The 19,824-nt window shown below is 40.2% G+C and overlaps 1 protein-coding gene across 3 annotated transcripts in view; it reads left to right on the forward strand.

The window, feature by feature from the left end:
* LOC137098766 (contactin-associated protein-like 4) overlaps positions 1-19,824 on the forward strand; it is an 84,527-nt gene that overhangs the window by 19,607 nt on the left and 45,096 nt on the right. For all 3 annotated transcript variants that reach the window (XM_067475345.1, XM_067475344.1, XM_067475343.1), the window contains exons 2-5: positions 2,660-2,770; positions 15,187-15,380; positions 17,954-18,101; positions 18,712-18,921. In XM_067475345.1, the coding sequence (XP_067331446.1) occupies positions 2,660-2,770; positions 15,187-15,380; positions 17,954-18,101; positions 18,712-18,921 (663 nt within the window). The remainder of the gene's footprint in view (positions 1-2,659; positions 2,771-15,186; positions 15,381-17,953; positions 18,102-18,711; positions 18,922-19,824) is intronic.

The following is a 19,824-nucleotide window of genomic DNA, read 5'->3' on the forward strand; positions in this document are numbered from 1 at the left end:
AGACCAGTATTGGTTTGGCTTTACAATTTGGAGCTTGGGAGGGAAACTATGAATATTTATTGAGCATGTCCGCGGATCTTCTGTGTCTCTCTGTGTGAGATACAATTACACTGTGCAGACCGTGGAGCCTCTCATAAAACCAGCATTAATGTCTGTCTGTTTACTGTTTAGTTTATTCCCTTGGTGTAATGCAAATTCAAAATAGGATTGTTGCGATAATATTTGTGTTTCGAATTTTCTGAAGGGATTGCAGGGGAGAAAGAAAAGCTACTCTTAATTATTGCACTACTGTACGTGTAATGTGGGACGATTTATCGCAGTCAGTCATCCATAAACAAAATGTGTGAGACGCCAACGTTTCCGCTGACAACACTGATGTGTCTCCATCAGTATCCAGCCTGTAATCAGCCAGTCGTTCATCTCCACAACACGACATCATCACAACATCTATTTATCCTTCCGGACGTTGTTCTACTGTTCGTTCACCTAGTATGAAGCCATTAAAGCTGAAAGACCTGCTCCCACCTAGGAAACCTTGAACCTGCGTCTCATTGATTAGACTCCACTCTGCCACTCATGTTGTAATTATTTCAGCAGGAATGATGATGAAGCTGCCGTCACGTGAAAACCTTCAGTATTCAGATTTTCACAACTGAAAGAATTTCGGTTTGTCAATGTGTGTGCGTTTCCAGAATCCTTGGAGAACTCAATTGGAAGAAACCCTCAAATGTATTGTGGTGACGTCGAAAGCAGTGCTGTGTTTCCTTTGTTCGGAAAAAGTTTAGAAGATTTGAAGTTCAAATGTTTTTTATCCCGGTTCAATGTTTCACTAACAGATGGAGAAGAATCCATCTCCTAACTTTAACTGGTGTTACTGTTATTATGTGCTCTCTGCCGCTCTCATGTGTGTTTTTCACTCTGTCAAAGAGTTCAGACACGTCTTTCCAACTGTTTTTATCATTTGAACCACACACATTTTTACTCTCATGCTAAGAGACAAGACTTTCCCACGCAATCTGCCGCTGAGAGACTGGAGAGTACTGTTCAAGTCCTGTTTTCTTGCAGCAAAAACTCTGCTCTCCTTCTACTGCAGCTGTTTGAAGGTTAAAAAAAAAAATGCACTTCTCTTTTTTGCTTACTTTTGGTATTTAGCTTTCCCAAACCACTAAGTGCTGTGTTACTTGCGATAAGTGTTTCTCGTCAAACAATCCCCCTTTTATTTTTGTTGCTTTGAGTCTGGAAAGATTTTGCTGTGACATTGTTTTCCTGAATATGGACCGCTGCTCTTCAGATCCTGGAAGGTTTTCCTTTTAGTCTTACTTGCATGCGCAACTGCAAAGTGCTAAAAATCTGAATTCTTAATGGTTCCCTTTGAATGAATGCTGTTGTGTGGAATAATAAGTAACTATGGCATGTGAAATGCTGGAGCATCAACTTTACTGGAACATTTTTGGAGCAAAGAGACAAGCACATGCTTTTGGATTTCCCATGTGGTGATGGATTGTGGCTTTCTTAGTGAGAACACAGCAAGCCCAGTGTTCAATTAGACCAACCCCGTCTCCTAAAATTACATTTTTACCGAACATAGGCGCAAATGCAAATATGTAGAACAATTATTGCAAAATATTTAGGTTTTAGGCATTTATTCACGTTTACATTAAATATATACACATCCCTAAGTCCCACATTGATACATAACATATCCAGGGAGGGGTTAGGAAAAAATGGGCCCCTGGGCACAGACAGGGGAAGTGGGCCCGACCCTCCCTTTTGGGTCATTTTGTATGTAGACAAAGAGTGAGAAGCACAACTATGGGAGACAGAAGATATTAAATTAATTTCATACGGTAGTGGCATATGAATGTATAGAGGGAATACAGAGGAGAGGAGCTCATTGCACTTGGGGGGGGGGGGGGGGGGGTTCCTCAACAGTTCTACACCTATAGCATCATAACTAAGAGCTAGTTCAGCAGCTTTAACCATAAGCTCTATGAAAAAGTAAGGTTTTAAGCCTAGTCGTAAAAGTAGAGAGGGTGTCGGTCCAGATAAATAGAGCTGGGTATCACCTGCATAGCAGTGGAAGTTTATGGAATGTTTCTTAATAATGTTGCCTAAACGTGACATATACAGAGTATTGGTCCTAACACAGAGCCTTGTGGAACTCCATAACTAACTGTTGTGCATATAAGATTCATCATTAACAAGAACAAATTGAAATCTGTCTGACACCTAAGATTCAAACCAATGCAGTGCGGTTCCTTTAATCCCAAATCCATGTTCCAGTCTTCGTAATAACATGTTGCGGTGAATGGTGTCAAATGGATAGACACAAGTCCATTTTCTGAAGCCAAGAGAAGGTAGTTGGTGGCTTTTAGTAGTGCAGCTTCTGTACTGTGATGTATTCTAAATCCTGACTGAAAATCTCCAGACAGGTTATTCCTGTACATGTGGTTACATTATTGCTTAACCCAACACATTAATATTAAGGTTTAAAAAAACTATAGAAAGAACAGTGGATATGACTGTAAAGATATGATTGTATTTTCTGTCTCCTTCTGTAACATGTTAACCTACTAAAGTCCCAAAATATTGTATTTCCAAACAATTCAGGTTCATAAAGGACTAACTATGTATGTTGCGCTTCACTTTTGGTTCACAGAAGTGTGTGACAGCCCACTGGTGTCCAATTTGCCTCCATCGTCCTTCAGAAGCTCCTCTCAGCTGTCCAGCAGCCACGCGCCGGGCTTCGCTAAACTCAACAGGAGAGACGGTGAGTTTCTGCTGCTGATGCTGACTTAACAGTGCTGAATGTGTGATGAGTGGGACCGCGGCACTAGATCTGATAGGAATGTACAGGGGTTTGAGGCTGAGTGTTAGTCATAACAGGGCTTGACCCAGTTCTGTGGCAGAACTGGTTTACGTGTTCAGACGGTAACTACATTTGACTTGAGTCTTTTGCAGCCTCTGTGTGTGTAGTTATGGCATGTTTGATCTGAAGTGGCTGCTTTGAATGTCACCAAGAAAAACACTTACTTTTATAACTGTTTTCATTGTACTTATATCTGCAATTAAGAAAGTTCCCTCACTTCACCTTTTTTTGTGTATAAAAGTCTTTATCCAGGTAACATCAACATCAAATTAGTCTGTGCTGGATATTTTTATGAGGACAGTCATCTGTTTCTGCCCTCAAGCAGCAGAGCTTAGTGCAGGAGAGACTTTCATTAAGCACAGGACACAAAGCACAAAAGTTAATCACCAGGAGAGTTTTTGCTGAAATCCGAGACTTGAAGTTAACGCACCAGCAACTACTTTAGATGCAGACAGAGGATCAGAATACTATCTAAGAGACAACACAATCTAATAGGAATAAACCCTTGTTGTTATTTCCTGTCTTTATTCTTCAGTGCTGCTGTTTGTATTGGACACTTACGTCAAAAGGAAACTGGTGAAAATGTGTTCGTACGGCATAAAAACCCAGCAGGGAGTCCAGTGCTGGATGCTGATGTGGGGCTTTGACAAAATGAAAATCATGTTTTGTTGTGGAGCTTCCGACAGAGAACAAGCTTCACCGCTTTATCCAGACGTCAATGCCAAGAATCAGCCATCAGTTTAATCCAAGCCCCCCAGAACAGTACTCAATCTTCACTCGGTGGATGGTTGAGACTTCCAGCAAACGTAAATTATCAGAGAATAAAAAGATAAAACACACACAACACATTTTATTTTCCATTGCAATGGTATAACTGACAGATTACTGAATCAAGTGAACTCTGTGCAAAATGTCATCAAGGCCTTTTTATTGGCATTTCTTCACATTTATTGTGGAGATGTAGCTGTAAGCTACATTTACACTAATCAATATTTCTGTATAATAGATCATATCACAAACTTAGACGATGATCACAAAATAACTCCTTCGTTCCCCCGTTACGGACTTGAACCTTACAATCCCTTTTTACAAAAAATAGAAAATGAATAAACTGATTGCACACTGTCTGTCTGATTTGAAACACCAGACGAAGTTAAAAACAGACAGGAGCCGCTAAAGGGCCAGATATTTCCCTCGGGAGCCGGAGTACATCAAAAACAAAGCCAAAGAATGGAAGAAAAGTTCAAATAAAGTAAATATTGGAAACCGAGTTCATTGAATGCTGGTCTGTATCTGCTGGACGTGCACAGAGTGAAGGGAACGGTTGGTTGCAGGTACATTTGTTAACAGCCAGTTGTGCAGCCACATGGAGAAGAAACAAATCACTTAATGCTGCTTAACGTTGAACACGTCGCGCCTCTGCTTCACCTGTGCTCGATCATTATGAAAACCTACAGATGTTGCACATCTAACTACTCGTGCTCAGTTTCACCCAGTTGCAGTTATTGCATAAAAGAGTGTGATGGTGAACACCGACCACAGTTTGGGCTTCACTTGTCATTTCACTGCAGCATTTCTCAAACGTGGATCTCTAGCTGTTTGTGTCACATTTCCATCGCTGCTATGTTGGCGCTGCAAAGCCCACATGATCCCGGCTGTTTGCAGAGGAAATTGTTGAATAAATGAACATCTCCATTTGATTTCCATCTCCTGCTGCTGTTAATGCTCTGCCTCCTCCAGTTGTTCTCAGAGGAGCAGATTCGCTTTCAGTTCATTTACTCACTAAATGAAGAGATAATCAGAGCTTAAATACCACCTACTAAATGAAAAAAAAAACATTTTAAATTCATTTTTGTCCTTGCTATTATAACAATTGTAAGGAATTAAAAGTTTACTGTCTGGTTTTGCTTAACAGCTGTTTCCTCCCTAGACACTCAAGCCAAGTTGGTGCTATCTATATACAGTAGCTGCTCACTGGAAGCCAGCTAGCATCACCAGGAGCCTGATAAATGCTGTGGTAGATTTAATACCAGTACCTTATTACTGTATTTTACCACACTTTGTGTACATAGGTTTGACCTGAAGCAGCAGGTAAGAAATGGGTCTGCTATCGGTTTATCAAGTAAAAGTCAGAAATAGAGTAAAACGAATTCCTCATAATTAAAAACAAATACCATTGTGATATCTTCTATTGTCTTGTGTTGTCTCAAATTCAGAGATATTCAGTTTACTATAATGTGTGACCAAAAAAAAAAAAGCATAAAATCCTTATATTCAATGGAATAATGATTTGATTATTAAAATAGCTAAAGATCCTTTTTCTGCCCGTAATTTTTTTTTCCAGCATAAAACCCAGCAGGACGTCCTGTGCTGGATGCTGCTGTGAGGCTTTGACAAAATCTCCAAAGCCCAGTGTCAGCAGCACTTTTGAGATGTTCAAAAAATGTTCAAATTATCCCCAAATTATTATTTTAGAATTTTCTCCAAACAGGTCTTCTCTGGCTTTTTTTAGGACCACCCTGATTACATTCAGACCTGACCCTACCTAGTCCAGCCACAGTCTGACCTGTGGACCTGTGGCAGCTCCATTGGAGCAGTCAGTGTAAAGGCCTTGCTCAAGGGCATCACTGCGGCCTAGTGATAAAATGGTGACCTTGCTTCTCTAACCTTTAGGCCACAGATTCAAAATAATCCAGGTGCACTAAAATCAACAGATTCACTTAAACATAATAAAAACCCTGAGGATCAGAAGGCACCTGAACATCTCACCTCTAAATATTTCAACAAAATAAAACATTTCATGATTTACCTACAGACCAGACGGATACACTCACTGGCCACTTTATTAGGTACACCTGTAGAATCTAATGCAATCCAAAACAGCAGCTCTGCTATGAAGTCCACTTTTTACAATGTTATCATTTTTCAGTTTTTAAGTTGAAACTGTCAGAAAGGTGATAATTCTACTCTGTTTAATATTGAGGTCATAGTGGGTGGAGTCGTACTGCTGTGTATTAATAAGAGCTGGTTCTATTGTCTTGGCCACCTCATTCATTTTAAATAGGGTGGCCAAAACGTAGTGATCAAGAAGAAGTCACTGGAATTCTTATGATAGAAGGGAAAATATCTGTGAGCCTGACTTCACTGTAGGTGTCAACAACCCCCACCACATACAGAAACACTTCTACTAAATAAGCTTTAGAGACAGACAAAAACACAGAAAAACAATGTGAATATGAAGACGTTCAAGCTCTATATTCACACCTCAGATTATAAATTGCTGAACAGAAAAAGTCTCCTCCGAAGTGTCCTGTTTTCACCACATTGTTTCATCAGGCGTGGCTCAGCTCAGCAGTGATAAATGTGTTTATGCCTGGCGTAAAGCATGCATGGAGATACAGTACGTATTGTTTTTTTTACACACAGCGGTTTCTATTGAAAGGTAGCACGCACTGTTTTATGCATTCACATCATTTTTACATCTAGGCTCAGATTTGGCTGAAAGGCTCTGGCAGGCATCTGACTGATGATGAATGCCTCTTTCACCAACAACCTGCAGGATGAATGACTCACTACTTTTGGGCTCCCCACCGATCTGTTTTGATCCTCAAGTCTTCTCCTTCATTTTGATTTCCCATTCTCACTCTTTATCTTTAATTTCTTCCCCAGCGTGTTGTATTTTTTATCCTCTTACAGTTTCTTTTGTCTTTCCCTTTCAGTCGTCTCCCTGAAACTGTTCTGTTTTCTGACTGTAATCATCAGTTTCACTCAGTCCACAGTCAGAATTTCATCAGCAAGAACTAATTTAGTCTTCTCGGCCTTCTTGCCAAATGTTAATAGCAGTCGTCATATCTGAATTTTGTCTTAGCTCAGGCAGCGCTGACAATCATTAGTGAACCTGCTGCAATTATGGTGGAATAGACTTTTTAAAGAATGCCAGACTAATCACTTTCATGACAAATTCTGCGTAAATGTTAAAATTAGTCTTTAATTGGAAGCGGTTGTGTTTATGCCGGGCCAGCTGCTTAAGTAGTGATGTAGGTGTGTTTGTTGAGTGTGTACATTTCTTTCGCATTCACAAGGTTTCACTGCTAGACGTGAAACTCGACCTGAACCGTGTTGTGCTTTGCCTGCAGGAGAGATCCGATGATTCCCAGCCTGCTGCTACATCGGATCCATTTGGTTCTCTGTCCATTGGGCATGTTATCAGGCTGCTGAAATTACCATCCAGACTTGCTCTTATCATGCAAATTATGAGCTCTCATTCCAGGCCTGTTGTTCTTTGCCTTTCAGCGGCCTGTCTGTGTCGAACAATGCCTGTTCACTTTTCTACCCGTCTCTCCTTATAACAACACGCCTATTCCTCTGCCTGTCTGGCCTTTTTCCTTTCCGCTTGACTCTTAACTTCACCTGTGTCTCTGTCTTTCTTCCTGTCTGTCCTCTGTTCCTGTTAGATGGAATATCAGTGCATTATTGATGATACAGTAGCCCTTTCTTTACTTATCCATCCATCTGCTTCTTATAGTGAAGCTGCAGTCCAGAGCGACCTTCTTGTCAGGCTTGGTCTCCCTTCAGCAGTAAAGCAGAAGGAGAGCTAGCTGTGCCTGTTACATACACTACCTGTACTGCTCTAATAACCATACAGACTCGAATTGAGTGGGTTTTAGATGTCAGAGTCCTACAGGTGAACCAGATCACAAAATGAAGTGAAAGCAGCCTTCACTTTTAAAACACTCAATTGTGTTGTAGATTTAATTCTATAGGAATTAAAGTGTTTTCACACATTAATACTGCACCATAAAATAACCTTAAAAGAAAAACTGAAAATGTGTTTTTTATTTTTATTTTTTGGAAACTAATTGAAAAAACTGACAGATTCAATTTATTGGACATACCGAGTTCTGAGAGAAAGACACATCTAAGGAATGTCCCACAATTCACACTGCATATCAGACACAATACATAAGACATGGAGTTCAAGGAGCCTTGTAGAAACTGCGATGAGAGTATGGTGTGTCATGCATTCAGGAGACAGTGTAATAAATCCATTTCCATATCTTGAAGTGTTTCCAAGAGCACAATGATCTCAGTAATTGTCAAACTGAAGATGTGTGGAAGCACCACACTTTACAAGTGTTGGCCATAAGACAAAACTCAGTAACAGGAGGAGAAGAACCTGGGCCTGAGAGCTCTAACACAGTTTTAGAAGTCCTCTGCAGATGCAGGATGAGCAGCACCACTTCACGAATCAGGCCTTTATAGTACAGTGTGCAGGTGGAAGCCACCTTGAGTGGGTGTAAGTTTGCATTTTAAGGACGAGAAAAAGGCCAGAATACATATGATTATTTCCAGAGTGCATGGATCTCATCCATTTTGTAATGGCAAACATGACAATAGCTGCTCTTAGACAGCTCAAGTGTAACCCAGGACGTCATTTAGGGTTTTATTATCTTGCAAGAGAGAAGTACTTCGATAGAGTTTCAGGTCTCCATCCTATGCAGTTCTAAACTTCATACAGCACACATTAGTTACCTTTAGTTACCCTCCGAGTACTGCTCCCTGCCCTTTTCTCCTTCTATGGAAACCTTTTCCCTTTTCAGCACTTTGATAAGCACCTGTGAGGATGGAGTGACTCTGGGTTACTACACTGTGGCATAGCCTGCTGTCAGACAATAACTGACCTTGGTGCAGTTCTGCAAACTCTTCAAGACAAAATATGTGTGAGACAAAATTTGAACAACATCTTAATCATATTCCTAAAGTACACTGAGTACAAGATCCCATTACAACCAGGTAAAACACTATGATCCAAATGTAATATTTAATAATACTTGATTTTCCATCACAATGTCACCTGGGACTTCGCCTTTCACTATCGCTATGACATGAAGCATAAAGTCAGGACAATGCTGGATTGGCTTCAGGACATGTCGCTCACTGTCCTTGAGTGGTCCAAGCAAAGCCCAGAACATCTGTTGAAAGACGGTTCACAGACACCTCCCATCCAATGTGACAGAGAGTAAAGGACCTGCCAGAAGTGGCTCTGAATACTTTATGAAAACACTGTATATATTATCATACTGGTATTTAATAATGAAAAATCAGACATGAATTAATGGGCAGTGCTCATGCTGCTACTTTACTGGTAAGTAATTTACCAGTGATTTTCCAATAAAAAACAAAGACAAAAATAAATAAGGTATAAATTAAAATCCAGGCAGTTAGTAACCTACAGGTAGTAATTCCAACATAGTAACGTTTGGTCAACCAAACATATATAGTAAATATGCAGAGAAATTAAACCAATCATATTTGTCAATACCCAATGATTCAGTGTTGTAGTCAAAACCACCATATCCGAGACCCAAGTCATGACCAAGACCTTAGTTTATCAAGACTGAGACAAGACCAAGACTTTAAAGAGCTGAGACCAAGTTAATGCCAAAACCAAGGCAGGGCGAGAACAAGTCAAGACCCCGAGACCAGACCAATCAAACGAACATACACACTTTCAGCTTGTCCCTTCAGGGCATTGCTGAGGTGAAATTTATGGATATGGCAATTTCAGTTTGTGTACTTTTCTAAGTATGAGACTATTACAAAAGAAATACAGTAATTATAAGTAAAACAGTGATGCTCAGGAACTAATGCTGCTTTAAATCAGGTCACTTGTCCACCTAGCTAAGTGACAAATAGCTGGCAAACAACTGCTTTGCTAATAGTGCACCTCTCTGTCTGCTTATTTTGTAAGTGCCAGTAGAAGTTTGATGTGGTCCCAGCTGTCTCAGAAATGAATTCTGTGGTATAGACTAATTCATTGATGAGATGATTTAGCAGACATCTTTATCCCAGAGGTATGAGTGAAGGGGGGTGGGGAGGGGTGACAGTTTTCCAGTTAGAAATAAGTAAGTCCGCAATGGCTGAGACCAAGACAAGACCAAGCGAAAATGTGGCGGACATTGAGATGAGATCGAGACCTTATAAGAGCAGTAAAGACCAAGACCAATCTCCAGTTCTACAGTACTGTATATAAGCCGGCACACTGTGCCAGCTTGTGCCTGTCCTGCTTCCCCCGGTTATCATGTGTGAACTTTTACCTCTGCCAATGTGGGTTGAGCTTGACAGGGATTTATTTTTTTCTTCGTCAGGATGCCTGCAGCATAGAAACTGATTTGTGGCAATATTGGATGCACATGTAGCAACACTTTCTCATATTAAATAGCCTAAAGTTATTTCATTATTTTATGCAGCAAAATGACAACACAATATCAAAAACAATGACTTGTGTCTCCGATGATTAGAAAATATTGGAACATATCCTCTCCCCTGCTTGTCTCCTCTGGGATACATTCAGGAGACTGGAAAATCCTGGATGATTGTGGACCTCAATTAGTTTCTGGGTCACAGAGGGGTGAGGATGGATGAAGCGTAAATTAGCAGAATGTAAACAACACTCTCAGCATGAATACATTGCTGCAGCATTACTCTCATACACAGGGATGCTTTCTTTCAAATTGGCTTTTAGTTCAGATGTTTAGTGAAGTACTATGGCAACACACTAATAGCACATAACATTTGAAAATATGTTTCAATATGTTATCTGTTATCAATATGTTTCAATATGTTCTGTTTAGCTGATTTGATGTAACAACAGCAGCGGCCACACACTCATTACATAATGTTTGTTTACCCTTAGATGCACGAGTGACTGGACCCTACAAAAAAATGGATGCATGTCATAAAAATGACCCGTGTTAGAATCAACGAGTTTTCAAGCCAATTTAATCATTTTGGTTAAAAATAATTATTTGTATACTATTTTTTTCCACACAAGGATAATTTCATGTTTGAAATATGCTTGAAAATTTAAAACACTTTGAAATTTTGGACCAAAAGGGTCCAGGAAGTGACTTCCTCACCAATTGAGCATTATTTTTTTTTTTTGCCTCAGTGTACTTGTCCTAGGAATACTGTGTGGGGCACAGAATATAAATTCCTGCCAGTCAAGGATTCAGAAGTTCCCATGAAATTCCACAGGAAATGAATGCAGGTCCTTTTTGACCCATCTATGGAAGCTCGGGGTAGTAATACAAAAAATACAATTTTGTAAAATGTATAAATGGTGGGTTAAACATTTAAGTGGCATATTTTCTTTTTTTTGGGGGGGGGGGTTCTTTTGAATTATTCTATGGGTTTGGAGCTGGATCATTTTGTCCACATTTTGATTTGGCACAGTTTTTTTTTTTTACGCCGGATGCCTTACCGGGTCAGTTTTGACCCACTTGTGCATCTATGGGTTAATATCCAATCACCTTGCTGTGCCCTGATTGGCAAAGCCAGAAGGAGAATTTGACTTTTTAACTGAATGACTGAGCAGCAGTGTCAAAGTCCTGACTGTCAATATATCAACGTTAACTACGTTTTTCAGTTAGCTGTGAGAGGGACCTTTTTTTAATGTAAAGTGACAGAAGATGTTCAGCCATCCGTTCACATCAGTTTCACTTAGAACTGACAGAACTGACAGAACTTTGACTCTGCTGTTGATCGTTTCCTCTTTCCAGCGACTCTAATCTTGTATTAGTCCAGAGTGTTTCACTTTTTTTAACTCTTCCATCACTTGATACAGCATTGCCCTCAAATATGAACCTTTCACTTTTTTCAATTTAACATTTATTTTAGTCTTTAACAGACGTCTTACAGAACGACTGAAGAAACGTAGGAAAACAGACTTTTGTGTTGTGGTAATAAAGTAGAATGCTCCTTGTGTGATCAGATCACAAGCAGACAGTGATAATAATGCAGACAGTGATAAATAAAAATGATTATCAAGACAGAGTGTGATCTCGAATGGATTGATCACATAGCTTTTGTCATGTAAATGCTAATGTCTGTGATGCATCTCCAGCAAAGATGTTGCAGAAAAATATATTTTTTTTGTAACATTTCACCAGTGCTTAATAACACAAACAAAGCCGAAGTGTTCTGCTGGACACGTTGGAGCTGCATGTACATTAAGAGGTGTGAACGGTGATTTGACACTGCTTACCATGCTGGGAAAGGAGTTATCCAAATGTAATGCAAAGAGCTCCAGTTAAATCTCAAGATCAAGCTTTCATGGAGGATTTTCATAGACAGGCACAGGACTGCATTGCAAATTGGTTCACGTGTTGGCTCAGTGTTTAGTCACGGTCCTCTGCTGGAAAAGTAGAAAAGATTAAGTGTGAGATGAACAGGCAGATCGGCTCTGAGGCTGATCAGCGCATATTAAACACTAAACTAAAATAAAAAGGTTTTCACACTTCACTATGGTCCCTGCTTGTCTGTCCTGCATGACACTGGTTGGTTGGCTGACTGCTGGGCCACAAAAACACTCTCACAGCCAATTGTTTGTGAATTTGTGAAATAAGGCTTACTCGACCCGTGGGCATATTAAGGCCTACTGTTCTGACTTCGTGTGTACACCATAATAGAGAAAAGCCCAGCACTGTCCCCTGGAGTCTTGGGATAAAGTCTGTTTGTAGTTTGGTTTCTAAATGCTGCAGTAGCTTCTGGCCGAAGCTAACAGGCAAAAAAAAAAAGATAAAAAACAAAACAAACCAGTAATGTAACATGAAGACACGTTGTATTTACACTGTTTGTCTTTCTGCTTACTCACTTAAAGATTTCCAAAAGCTTGTTGATTCCTGGGTTTGTGTGTATGGGTGGATGCGTGTGCTCAATGGGAACCTCCTTCACAATCGCCCATCTAGTGTTTGAGCTCTGAGGTGTAGATTTGGCTTGACACAGCACTTTCCTACACCTACACACACACACACTCCGTTTTCCTTTTTGTCTCTAACTGAGACCAAACGCATGTTATTAGTTAAAGCATATTGGGATAAGAAATATCACCAACCTACTGAAAACTGCACTTTTGATCAACTGATTGACTTTTTAAAAATGTTTTTCTCAACCCATTGACCCAGAATACTACTGATCAATAGGTTACAACACTCTTCATTGATGATGTGTAATATGGGAAAGGAACCTGCAGGGGCACTGTAAAATGAATGCGCCACAACATCTTATTGATGATATTTTATATAGCAAAGGATGCAGGCTTGCAGGCAAACCATAAAACTAATCAATAGCTCACGCCACAGCATTTTAGCGATGCTATATTTAGGAAAGGATCAAAATGCTCTGGCATTGTGTGCAACTAATCAATGCATGGCACCGCAACCTCTTATCGATGTTGTTTTGTTTGGGAAATGTAGTAAATGACTGCACAGTAATGTGTGCTGCTTCATTATTTGACTTGAACTAAATCCAGAAAGAATATTTCAGCACTGATGATGTCAGGACATTTGGAAACAGAAAATGTTTCAAGGATCGCGGTCATTATCAGAAATGAGAGCTCCAGTGCTTCTGTAGAGAAGCTATAAAAAGAGTAGGTAGGCAGCATATTGATTCCATTGTGGCTGTTGAAGAGCAGTCTGAAAACCAAAAGAAGGCTTTGAAGCTGATTACATCTGTATCCATAGATGTGTTTTTAGAATAGACTGTATGGCTTTTAGCCACTGCTGCAGTGTAGCTCCTCACTTTGTGCAGCCTGTGATATTGACTTAACAAACAGCTGATGGATGAAGCCTGTGGTTTTTAATTCTAGTGCGACCAGCAGCTCAAAATTTCCACTCATCTAACTTGACGGAAAAGCACAACATTGTGTTCCGATTTTCCTGACGTTTTCCTGCAGCTCCCATCGTGAGGTTGGCATTTGTGGTTTTGAGTGAAACTTCTCAACTACTATTGGAAGGAACAGTGTAAATTCACGCAGCTCAGCGTTCGGTTTATACAGGTTAAAATGTGACATCCCCAAAATATGAAGTAGTTTGCATACATTTCCGTGAGATAACGCTCTCGTTTGTGGGATAGGACAGGGAACCAGCGAGAGTTAGCGTGCTTTGTGATTAATATGGGCCATTTGGAAGCTCCCTGATGGTCCCTGAACACCTCAGACACATGGGGTGAACCGTAGTACAGAGGTACGAAGAAGGAGGTGCTGGCAGCTGACCACAGTGTAGGGAAACACAGTCAAAGTGTAAGAATGTCCATGTTTTACAGTGTTTAACACAAGAATGAACAATCACGTTCAACTAAAAACAAATCTAAACACATATTGTAGCTTAGGCCAAGATAACACCCAACATACGACTTGAAAATATGAATGTCTGATCAAATTTGGCAGCAGAACATTTTTCTCTTTCTGGGAAATAACAGTATTTGACATGTAAATTATCATGTTAGTTTAGCATAATCTAAAATATCCTTTCCTAAAACTTTGATCATTCATTTATATGGATCCCCGTTATTTTACTTTACTCTCATGCTCACTCTATTAGTGTATTAGCAGACTACAATAATATATTGTTTTAGTCTTTAAACGTACAGTACAAATACACTTCAGGTCACATTTGTGTAGTGTGTATAACTTCAGTGAAATATGAGTTGTTACACTGCGTGTGTATACAATGTTTAAAGTTAAAAACTGAAGACGGATAAAACACCTTCTGTGCAGAGAGACTATACGCCAGAGCTGCTACGACTAGTCTTGTTCTCATCTAAGCTATTTTTGTGCTTCATTTAAAATTAATAATAAATACATTATTTTGCAATTCTTTACTGTATAATAACAGTTAAGATAACACAGTTTGATCACGGATGACAAGTTTTTGTGAACGTGTGTGGTCCAGAACTTCGACCAATCAGCGTGGGACTCTCTTAAGACAAAGAAAACAATCTGAGTCCAAAGATAAATCACAAACAAGCATGAAAAGCTGTGGAGGCTGCAGCTTTTGTAAATTGGAAAATTTCTCAGAATTGGCAGAGGGTTGCATTCTGTTGAGTACCTTCTTTTGATTTATGAAGACAAATGGACTCATGAAATTCCAACATGTACTGTGTATAAAATGGCTATTAGGAAACATTCTGTATTACACACAACAGCAATCTGAGTGCCTTGAATTCTTTAAATGTAATTTTCCACATTAAAAAACTCCTGCAGTGCCATGGAATGAAACCAATCATCTGTTCCTTTTCCACAAGCAAACTACACAGCACACTGTTCAATTACTGGGCTCAGATGGCTTTTAGAATGATTCACAATGATGTGCTTTTTTCTGGCTCTGTTACAACAAACTGTAAAGGTCAAGCACACGCACGCACGCACACACACACACACACACACACGCACAGAAACACACACAAGTTTAGAACGTTTTAAACCTTGTAGATTGAAGTGTGATAAATTGACATTTAAACATTTTCTGTCTCCGTAGGAGCTGGAGGTTGGTCCCCTTTCACCTCAGACAGGTATCAGTGGTTGGAGGTCGACCTGGGTGAGCGAACCAAGATCACTGCTGTTGCTACGCAGGGCCGCTATGGCAGCTCCGATTGGCTGACATCCTACCTGCTGATGTTCAGCGACACAGGACACAACTGGAAGCAGTACAGACAGGAGGACAGTGTAGGGGTGAGTCCAGACTGGAGTGAACCAAAAAAGAAAATGGCAATACATGAACATAAAGACATTGGAACTATAAAAACAAAAAGCACAGCAGGTTATTTTTCTTCTTGTTATTATTATTATTGCACGTAAGACTTATCTGTAAAAATCTTTGGTTTCCACCAATTTTAAACTAGTAGGTCCAGTGGTGTGTGAATATACCCACCTTAAGTCGCCTACTACTACATGGAAGCAACAACACTAATCTATAAATAAACACCTCTGAAGTTCAGCATAGCTAATTGTCCTTGGACTGTTACAGTCATATTTACAGGGGATGTGGTGGTTAGCAGTGGTGGTCTGCAGGGATCAGACCATCCTGCAAAGATAATGAAAGTCATCAGGAGCCTTTGACTCGTCATTCATTATTTATGAAGCAATGAAAGAGCTCTGCAGCCTGTGCAGACCTGTTGCCAGCACACTTAAGCTGCAGTAGATGGACGCAGAGCGGGACAGAAAGGCAGCCAAGCAGCACTTTCCTGGCTGAGACCACATGTGGAGTGCAGCCAGATGCTAAAATCAATTAGAGAAAGGTTTCATGTGCGTGCTTGAAGAAAACTCAAAAGCTGCGGTGCTTTTAACTATAGACATTCTTGGTTGCCGTAGGCTGAAGCTCACAGACCACTATGGTTGGACTTTTCAGTGTTCTGGCCGAGTCATGAGTTTTACTGTTACCTGAACTCAAGAAATGATTAAAAAAGAGATTCATTTAAAACATATACTGTCCCCCACTAACTATGTGCTTATATGCAATATTGATAAGGAAAACTTCACTAGCAAGAATGTTCTCCTTTTACCTGCTGTAAGCTCTGTAAAGAATAACACTTAACAAAAAGTAACTTGTTTCCATACTGTAGCCATCACATATTGAGCTCATGACACTGCTAGCAATTCTGATTACTCTTGTACTGGTAAAATGTGCATGGCTGAGACAGGCATTTTTGTAAGTGCTTGACAGATGTGGCTTCCAGATGAAACTCTGTAACCAGATGTGGATGTAAGTTACTAATTCTAAATTAAAGTCAGGGATCCTCACTACAAAACCATTATGTTTCTGGTCAGTCTAGTTTTAGTAGGCTACATATATAATGATGTAAGAACTATTTTGGATGGTTTGTGCATGATTTCAATTTGCCTCCTGTTTTAGAAAATGTAGAAATGACGTATTTTCAGCAGTGTTTTCTCAACAAATGATGTAAAAAATGTCTCCTTTTGTGGTTGAATTTGCTCTGAATTCTGAATTCATCTGCTGCAGACTGAAAACTTAAATGAAACACTTTCACGATTGGAAAGTCATAAATGGAGCGCTGTTCAGAGTTGCAGCCACATGTGCTACTCGCAGGGAGACTGAACTCAGATGGACAGCTCTTCTTCATATTGTGGGCTTTTGTTTGTTCTGCATCGTCAGATACCTGAGTACAGGTGAACCTGTTTGTGTAGAAATCGAAAAACAGCTTGTTTAAATAAAGTTTATGTTGTAACCTGCATGTTTTTAGCAGGTTTAAAACCAAAGAAAGTGGTGCAGTGAACAGAATGTAATTGGCTTTTAACCCACTTTTAGCATAGACATCTATGCAGAATAAAGCCACATTGGTTGCAGCAGTTCAGAGAGGAGCTTTTGATTAGAATTAGGGGCGAAGCAGTTTCCTCATAGGGGGAGAATCTAGCTAATCTCAGCGCTGAGGATCTTCTCTGAAAGAGTCTAGAGATCAGCTTTTCACAGCTTGAAAACATGTTGACTTGCTGACATTATACATAAACTGTGCAGAATCCCAGTCACATTTTCAAAGTGTCCCTGAACTTCAGCCCAGCTTAGAGAGAGGAGGTTTGTCAGAGAAGGAAGTTGATGGAGCAACCACAACACATTTTCTGCTTTCCACTTAAAGCGCTGTGAAGATCAGTGAGGGGAAATTTTCTCTCTGGTTTCCTTCCCTTTCTCTATCTTTTTCAACGGTCAAATAAATGTCAGCATCCAGATACTAACACACACTAAGATTATTTTAGATTTCACACACACACACACAACATCTCTTTCATCATCTGAGAAGATCCACTTACTCTCTCTCATGATTACAGAGGAATTAATAAGTTAATTATGTGTCTAAGCTTTTATTCAGCAGTGGGAGAGCCGGTTAACCTGCATGTCAACTTCAAGCGAGGGGTGTAATTAGGATGGATAGCCAGATGGGAGAGATGGAAAGAGATGAAGGGAGTGATCCATCAGGCATTTAGCCCAGAATCAGAAGGGAACAGATGGATCAGTGTCCAGTTCATACTCCAGATTTCTGTAAACACACTGTTTATTGTGCCGTGTACAACGTACTGATTTTAGCTGGTGTTTAAAGCCCTGGTAGATTTCCATTAAACGGTGCACATCATGTCCTCCAGAAGATAAAGATGACCCATGGCCTTTTATGTACCACCGTGAGGTTCACACGTGCAGTTTAGAAAAGCATACGAACTGTTGCCTGGATTTCCACGGACTTTTGTTGGGAATTACTTTGATTATTAAATCCTCGTCTCTCCGTGTGTGTTTTTAGTCTTTTCCAGGTAACACTAATGCAGACAGTGTTGTTCAGCACAAGCTGCAGGAACCAGCCATTGCTCGCTTTCTTCGCCTCATTCCTCTGGACTGGAATCCCAGCGGGCGGATCGGACTCCGGCTGGAGACTTATGGCTGTTCGTATAGTAAGTCTAATCTTCTTCACCAGCCTCGACTGGACGCATGGTTTTCCTAAGGATTCACAAAGGTCAATGCCGCTTCTTCGTTTTAAGGCAATCTGCAGCATCCCGGCAACTCAGGCGGCAAATCTAACCTGCTTCAGAACAGTTGATATTCAGATTAATAGATAAAGAAACACTTCTTGGTATGAAAATGCTTTAAGTATTCACATAAAGGGGATGGACATGTGTGTGTGGGTGTGTGCGGGGGGTTAATTAGTTTCCTGATCGTTTACACTGAAGTATTAAGTATTTTTCTAACATCATTTTCCAGTACATCAGTTTACAGTATTTCAGAACACACTCCTATCACACAGTTTCCCATTGGTTTCTTTTCCTTTTGTGCTTTTTAAAAAAAACATACTTTCATATACTAGGAAACATATGTGAATACTGCACATATTGGAGAGGTCAAGAGTGAGATATGCCCTCAGTCTCTGAAACTCTGCCACAGTACAAGAGCGATTCTCTTTACTTTGATCCTTAAACCAACTCATGAAAATACCTGTTTTTATTTCCATACAATGTAACAGACTGATACATAATCTGGTTGCTGTGTCCCTGTCTTGTTTCTCAGCCTATAATGCGGTAAGTTTGGACGGCGGTGGCGGTGGCAGCAGTCTGGCGTACAGGTTGAGTCCTGAACTGAGGAGAACATCCAGAGAAGTTGTCTGTCTAAAGTTTAAAACCCTGAGCTATTCTGGGACGCTCATGCACGCAGAGGGACGGGATGGACTCAGCCTCAGTCTGGAGTTGGAGAGAGGAAAACTTCTGCTGCTGCTCAGAGGTAAACCACACCACATAATCTCCATACTGACATTTCATGTGTAGACACACCAGGTGACCCCCATGTTGTTCCTGACATGGGGGTCACCTGTGATCATACTGGTACAAAACACCCGTAAGGTAGAGGACAATATACAAGCCTTCTACTGTAACCTTAGATTGGTTTTGTTTAAGTGAGACGGCCTCCATGCACGCTGCCACCTGACTGGTGTAAATGACTGGCTTCGCTCTCTGTCGCTGCAGGGCTGGACTCTGCATTGCTTGATGCATGAATTGACTTCATCTGACTGGTTGTTTCTCCTTCACATGTTTAGAGGTTTAGGACGTTTTTTATTTGTTTTTTTTTTTACTGCAAGGAGCTGGGGCACGCAGACACCATCTCCTCGTTCTCTATATATTTTCCCATGTCTAGCTCACTGCCTTCTGTTTTTTTACCACAGACTCCCTTTCATCCATTCTTCTTTCATCAGTCTTTATCCCTCCCTTCCTCTACGGCCCCCATGTTCTTTCTTAAAGCTTATAGTAAGAGTGAAAACATATTAGGAAAAGGAAATGTCATCCTGTAATTTCCCAAACATTTCCATAAAAGACACATTGAAACATGTGTAAAACCTAAATTGGAATGTATGCAAACAAATGGGACACGTAGCCCCACACATCAATTGCTATCATAGCAACATTGTGTGTATCTTGTCATACTAGAGTGTAGTACTATAGTACTGTGCTTCTGGTCTATGTTGCGCTGCTGCATTCTCTAAAACATACACACACACACACACAATCAGACCGTAGTGATTTGATTTAAATTCCACACACTTATTTTGATCCATTCGGACGTACGTCACAAAGACATCAGAGTCGCTGTTCTGCCGTGAAAGTCTTGTCATGTTCTTGCAAGATTGTT

This window comes from Channa argus, chromosome 14 (assembly GCF_033026475.1).
Source record: "Channa argus isolate prfri chromosome 14, Channa argus male v1.0, whole genome shotgun sequence".
NCBI classification, from domain to species: domain Eukaryota; kingdom Metazoa; phylum Chordata; class Actinopteri; order Anabantiformes; family Channidae; genus Channa; species Channa argus.